Source organism: Scylla paramamosain, chromosome 17 (assembly GCF_035594125.1).
Source record: "Scylla paramamosain isolate STU-SP2022 chromosome 17, ASM3559412v1, whole genome shotgun sequence".
Lineage (NCBI taxonomy): Eukaryota > Metazoa > Arthropoda > Malacostraca > Decapoda > Portunidae > Scylla > Scylla paramamosain.
Genome location: NC_087167.1, coordinates 8,432,501 through 8,440,000, shown reverse-complemented (window position 1 = coordinate 8,440,000; position 7,500 = coordinate 8,432,501). Strand labels below are relative to the sequence as shown.

The following is a 7,500-nucleotide window of genomic DNA, read 5'->3' as shown; positions in this document are numbered from 1 at the left end:
TTATGGACCCAGGGATCCTCTGGCGCAAGGTTTCGAATCCTGGCCAGGGACTGAGGTTGGGAAGAGCATCCACTCGCGGTAACGGTTCTCAAATGCCATAACCAAAGTTCTCTGCTCCGACGCACCAGGGAACCGAACGTTGTAAAGAGCGATTCCTAAGCCTGTTTGTCCCACTCTGGCGAACGATTTTTTAATTTTTATTTTTCACTACTTGTTTTTTTTCTCCACAATCATCCCATAACTCTAAACACATCTGCATCGCGGCCTGTTTAGCTGTCTAGTGGCTTAGAAAAGACAAGTAACTTCCTATTATCCCCTTCTACTTCTTTTTTCTTTCTTTCCTGTATCCATATCAACATTTCACTCTTCTTTTACAGACCTCTAAACCAGCAACAAAGGGATGACTACACCAGGGACAACGAATAATTGCCATGACTTCCGCTCTTATTCAAGTGATGTGGTAGGTGTGAGGTTAGAGCACACACAACATATCAAAGGGCACCAGGCCAGGCAACCACTGTCAGGCGAACACGCGATGGAGGATTTCTGTCCCAGTGAAGTTATGTCGTTCTCCTATAGTGAAATAGCAAGCGTCATTGGTTAAACAGGTGTGTGTGTGTGTGTGTGTGTGTGTGTGTGTGTGTGTGTGTGTGTGTGTTTATTCTTTCTTTCGACAAATTTATAATGCTTTAACCTCAACGCTTCTAAACAAATATAAAAGAAAACGCGACCAGGCCTAACTCAATGAAAAAAAAAAAAAACAGGTTAATTATTATTTCCTTACTGTTTATCCTCTTCATATCTGAGGCTGTCCGTCGGTAGCCTGGATAAATATATATAGAAAGGCTGCGTACTCCATTTTTCCCCTTCGACATTATCTAAGAGCATAGGTAAGTGGACACAGTAAATAACAGTAAATAAGAGCATAGGTAAGTTGGAAAAAATAAACACATTAATAAAAATACTGTTTGGTTAAATCTGGATACAGTAAATCTTGTCAGGCTGAATAAAATGGTATAGATTTCACTAAGTTAGATAAATTTATATAGATTTCAATAGACTGGATAAATTTTTTGTATACATCTGACCAGGCTGGATAAATCTGTATAGATCTAACTGGGTTGGATAAATTCTGTGTAGTTCTTGCTTAGCTCTTGTAAATATCTGACTGAGATGGATAAATCTCTATACATCTAACTATGAAAAAAAAAAAAAAAAATCTGACAAACCTTCAGATAAAAAAAATCAATTACAATTAGTACAAACTTAAAAAAAAAACATGAAAAATATTTGCTCAGAGAGAGAGAGAGAGAGAGAGAGAGAGAGAGAGAGAGAGAGAGAGAGAGAGAGAGAGAGAGAGAGAGAGAGAGAGAATTTTTGCCTGCCTAGCTAGTTAGAAATGAAATATAAAGAAAACGGACAGAGAAAACGGGGAGAGCCAGGCTGAGGAGGAGGAGCAGGAGGAGGAGGTGGTTCGAGGAAAAAAGACAAAGTAAGCTCGCAGTAAGACAAGACAAGACAGGACAAGGGCAGCCGAGTGTGTAAGACCGAAGGACGAGACGAGACGGACAGGAGAACACCGCAGGGCACTGGCTAACGACTGACAAGGAGGAACAGCAGGAGGAGGAATAGTGAGAGAAACAGAGTGGGGTGGGAAGATAAGGTTAAGCTCCGAGAATGGAAGGAATACGGGAAGAGAAGCAAATGGAGGAAAAATGAAGGACGAGTAAATATATTTCTGTTCATTTTCTCATCGTGAACAAAAGATCGAGTTTATTTAGTGTAATTTTTATTGTTTTTTTCTTTTTTTTTCCTTTTTTTTTTTTTTTATCTTTGTTTCAAGCTAAATTAGGGAAGGGAAGGTTGGCGCGTGGGTGAGAAGGTGGGTGGGTAGGTGGGAAGGACTGAAATATTATACAAGACGCGTTTGTGGGTGAGTAGGTTTGTGGATGGGTGTGGCCATGTGGGTGGCTGGTGGAAAGGACGCTGCTATCAGTCAGTGTGGATATAATTCATAGTTTAGTTCTTTTGTACACGGTTAAGAGAGACGAATGGGCTTATCTGTCAAGGGCAAAAAAGGAGATTCATAACAATTCTTTCACTCTTATTTTTAAACCATCCGGGGTTAATATTTCTGAAAAGGGAAAATAGTTAATATGAAGACTGTACATACATATATAGTAAATAGTATCTATAAAAGAGAGTTTACCTGTATATATATATATATATATATATATATATATATATATATATATATATATATATATATATATATATATATATATATATATATATATATATATATATATATACAATGATAAAAAAATATATGTAGAAAAAGAGCTCAATACTAATGATTTAGAAGTTGATTTATATATCATACCAAGATCAGAAAAATACCTGTTTATATTTATTCTCACTTCCACTACTGCACTACAAGCAAGCAAGTATATAATAATCAATTCTTACTGTATGAATAAAGCTATGGAAAGTAATACATTTTGATTAAGTAGCCTTTCGAATATACAGAATGAATACAGTCTCTCTCTCTCTCTCTCTCTCTCTCTCTCTCTCTCTCTCTCTCTCTCTCTCTCTCTCTCTCTCTCTCAGCGTGCTAGGGTGAGTGACACTTCAATTACACTCTTCCGACACACTTTACAACATGAATATCTGCACACTTTCCACCCCCCTCACTCCCTTGAAATCTGACGGACGGACACAGAACTCACCAAGAGTGGGTCCCCATAAGTGATGTACGTGAGAGATGGTATCAGTGTGTGTGTGTGTGTGTGTGTGTGTGTGTGTGTGTGTGTGTGTGTGTGTGTGTGTGTGTGTGTGTGTGTGTGTGTGTGTGTGTGTGTGTGTGTGTGTGTGTGTGTGTGTGTGTGTGTGTGTGCGTGAGGCGATGTGGTACTGATCATTATCACCACAATTCGATAAAAAAGAAAAGAGAATAGGAGAAGGAAAATGATTTATAAACACACACACACACACACACACACACACATCTACCTATCTATGTGTCTACCTCCTTGTTTTGTGTGTGTGTGTGTGTGTGTGTGTGTGTGTGTGTGTGTGTGTGTGTGTGTGTGTGTGTGTGTGTGTGTGTGTGTGTGTGTGTGTGTGTGTGTGTGTGTGTGTGTGTGTGTGTGTGTGTGTGTGTGTGTGTGTGTGTGTGTGTGTATGCCACATAAAAACAAATAAATTCTGCAATGAAAGGTATGCAGGATGAAATATACATTGTTATACATTTTGTTTTCAATATATATTTGTATGCTGAGAGAGAGAGAGAGAGAGAGAGAGAGAGAGAGAGAGAGAGAGAGAGAGAGAGAGAGAGAGAGAGAGAGAGAGAGAGAGAGAGAGAGCGTGTAGTTATGTACGGACGTCAACGTTTACCATAACAAATCACACACGCACCTAAACATTACTTACTAATCATATGAACGTTTTGTGCATTAGTAGCTAATTGGTTGACATCCACAATGCTCCGCGGGCCATGAAGGGCAGGTAATTAGAGCTGTGACCTTGTTCGTGTGTGTGTGTGTGTGTGTGTGTGTGTGTGTGTGTTTTCTAAGTTCCCTTCTCTTTTCCCTCTTCCGTCTCTTCTCGTCCTTTTTTTTCAGTTTTCCCTCATTTCCTAGCTTTTCCCTGTGTCTTATTTTCTTTCCTTCCTTTCCCTCTCTATGTATTTCTTCTTCTTCCATTCTTCCTCCTCTCTGCTTTCCCTTGAATTTCTTTCCTCCCTTTCTTCCTTCATCTTCTTTTTTCTCCATTACTTCCCTCGCTATCCTCCTCCATTCTTTCCTACATTCCATTCTTCTTTTCCTCGTAAAAATTCCTTCCCTCTTTCCCTCTTTTTTTCACATATTTTCTTTTCTCCTTTTTCTCTTCTAAACATCGTAAATTTTTCCCTACATTTTAATCTTTCTTTCTATCTACACACCCCAAAAAAAGCTCTTCCCGTTTCCCTTCCATAACCTCCCTACGTACATTTCAAACCTCTTCCTTTAAAAGACTATGAATAAATAAACTCACCGTATTTGCTTCTCTCGATCTCCTCAGCGAAAAACTTCTCTATCTTATCCGCGAAGTGTTTCTTGATGCAGAAGATGACGCCGATACAGCCCATCACCACGGCCACGGTCATCAGCCCTAGCCAGAAGGGTTCCTCAAATACTCTCTCGGACAGCGGCTTGTAAGGAATTCGCAGCATCCTGTGTTGGCACCGATCCCCTGTGGTGGCGGGACAAAAGATTAGGCTACGATCGTCTATACTTGTCAATGGTGAGTTTTAAGTTTGTCTTTTAGTTTATATTTGTTACTTGTTGTGTTGGCAAGTCGAAATGTTTTTTTTAGACCCTTTCATTGCTAGATATGTTTTCCTATACTTGTGTACATAAATCCTTAAGACTTTTGTAGTCTTTAAAATGGTCCTTTGATGTAGGAAAGACAAAATTAACCTGCAATTCTCGTTTTCTTTAGTCTGTGTCCATGCAAACATTTTTTTTCCTCTCTTTACTCTTGTAAGGTGTGGATTTATTCTCGATTTATTTACTTATTTGAGAATATATTTGTTTAGCGTTCTTTCGTAACTGGTTCTTTCTTCTCTCGGCTTCGCTTTTTGTTTTCTTTTTTTTTGTTGTTGTTGTTGTTGTTGTTGTTGTTGTTGCTGTCGTTACTGGGCAGCACTGAGGGAAATTACTAAAATGATACATATGATGCAAAATCTACATTCGTAAGAGAGGCGTGGATTAATTAGGAGGGGACATGGCAGAGGCATCAAAATTTCGCAAGAACATAACAACGGATCGCCCGGTCTATACTTTTATTTTTCTTTTCTATTTTTTTCCCCCTATTTTATAAACCTTCCTCTCTTTTCTTCTTGTACCCTGTCATGTACTTTCTTAGATAAACTGTTAAACTGGGGTGATACAAACAACATTTTTAGGGTTAGTAATCAAGATACGAGTACAAGCAACAGATTCAAACTCGTTAAACTTGTATTAAAAAAGGATAAGTAAAGAAACTGGGCCTCAAATCGAATAGAATTGACTAAGTGATAAGGCTGACAGTCCTGAGGGAGGGTTGAAAGATTACAGAAACCTATGGATGAGTATGATGCTGTGGACATAATATGCAGGAAGGTGGTTTATACAGGGACTGCCACGTCTTCCCCCTTTATTTTGTTCTTGTTGTTATCATTATTTACATTTTTTTTTATGGTAGCACTACATAATATTATCGTGTTTTAATATCCATGTAAATTTTTGGCTCTCGGGCTCATTATTATTATTATTATTATCATCATCACCATCATCATTCACACACACACACACACACACACACACACACACACACACACACACACACTTCGTCATCAACATTCCTATCTTAATATACATATTCGTAATCACGGTGTCCATGCATTAGAATGAGCAGGAGGAGGAGGAGGAGGAGGAGGAGGAGGAGGAGAGAAGGCTTTTTGATGACGAATTTTATTACTGATCTAAAAGCGGAAGGGAGAGAAGAGGGAAAAAAATGAGGTGAGGTGATGTGAGGGTAGATGAGTTATGGAAAGTGTGCACGAGAGAGAGAGAGAGAGAGAGAGAGAGAGAGAGAGAGAGAGAGAGAGAGAGAGAGAGAGAGAGAGAGAGAGAGAGAGAGAGAGAGAAACACTACTCCTACAATTCAATACACACATCCTTCCTACTTTTCCCCTTTCCATCCACACACACACACGCACACACACACACATACACACCTAACCCCCTACCCCTCTCCCCCCTCTCCCACAGCACACACCTTCCCACCACGCATGGCACTGGCAGTGAAACGTGTGGTTGACAGCAGTGCAGGTGCCGCGGCCTTGGCAGGGGTCGCCATCACAAGGGGACACGCGGATCTGGCAGCGGGGACCCGAGTAGCCAGGGTCACACACACACACGAACCCCGCCTCGCCCTCCGCGGCCTGGCACCGTCCGTTCTGGCAGGGGGACACTTCACACCACGTCACCTGTTGGGGGAAGGAAGGATTAGGGGTGACACAATGTTGGGGAAACTTGTAACTTGTTAGGGAAGGAAAGGTTTGGGTGACGCATTGTTGGAGAAACTTGTAACTTGTTGGGGAAGGAAAGGTTTGGGTGACGTATTGTTGGGGATACTTGTAACTTGTTGGGATAAGGCACTTAAAGCAGGGTTAGGGGTGATGTGCTGACAGGGAAACTCTAATCTGTTGGGGAAAGGCGAAGAAGAAAGGAAAAAAAGAATCTAACTTGGTGAGGAAAGGGAAAAAGTCTAACCTATTGGTAATGACAAAATAAATAAATAAATAAATATAAACTCTAACCTGTTGGGGAAAGGCATAAAAAAAATAATAAACTTGCCTGTTGAGAAAAGGAAAAAAATCTGATCTACTGGAAAAAAAAAATAAAGATCTAACTTGTTGGGAAAAAAAAGAAATATTGGGGAAAGGCAATGTTACTACTACGTTCTTAGGGAAAACTCTAACCTGGTATAAGAAATGCAAGAAAGTAAAACAAAAAACAAAAATGAAAACTTAAACTATTCAAGCAACGTAGAAAAATGTTATTCTTTAGGTAAACACACACACTCTCTCTCTCTCTCTCTCTCTCTCTCTCTCTCTCTCTCTCTCTCTCTCTCTCTCTCTCTCTCTCTCTCTCATCACAACCATCCCAAGGTATCACATTAATTTCACTCCATATTAAATTCACAACCACATCTTTTGCCACTGAAGAGTTTAACACATCTCTAGCAACTCATCCACCTTAATTCTATCTCTCTTTACTCCATTCTGAACAACAACTGCTGACCGGTTGCTAGTGGTGAGTCAGAAGGGAGCTTTTAAAGATTAGACAAATTTATGGATGATGATGATGATGATAGGTGGAAATAAGCAGATACTTCTTGCACCTTCCCTTATTCTACTGCGTTCTTATGACACCATGAAATTGGAAAATTGGAAATAGTTGCAAAATAAGTTAAGAAATAAAACAAAATGTCGCATGTTATATTTGCAGGCCAGAGACAAAAGAAAGCCTTACGGTAGCTAGTCCATCACGATGCTAGTGTGTGAAAGGAAAAGGTGCGCTGGGAGAGGGAAGGGAGGATTACGGGATGACAGGATGGAGGGTGCGGGTGGCAGAGTACTGGAGTGTGGAAGGAAGGAAATTTTAAAAGGAGAATGAAGGAAGAAGCAGGGATGCGGGAATGTAACAGAGTGGTGGTGATGGTGGTGGTGGTGGTATGGAGGGAGTCTGAATAGGAAGGGAGAAATCTGTTGAGACTTATGGAGAGAAGAAAGGTGAAAGATGGCAGGAGTAGGAGGAGGAGGAGGAGGAGGAGGAGGAGGAGGAGGAGGAGGAGGACAACGACGACGACGACAATGACGAAAAGGAGGAGAAAGATAACAAGAACAGAACAAGAAAATGAATAAATATATAAATAAACAAATGACGTGAACAAAAGAAACAAACCAAACCC

General features: G+C 40.2%; 1 protein-coding gene across 1 annotated transcript in view; it reads right to left on the bottom strand.

The window, feature by feature from the left end:
• LOC135108603 (uncharacterized) overlaps positions 1-7,500 on the bottom strand; it is a 171,230-nt gene that overhangs the window by 33,721 nt on the left and 130,009 nt on the right. The window contains 2 exon segments of the mRNA XM_064019762.1: positions 4,036-4,233; positions 5,803-6,013. Of these exon segments, the coding sequence (XP_063875832.1) occupies positions 4,036-4,233; positions 5,803-6,013 (409 nt within the window).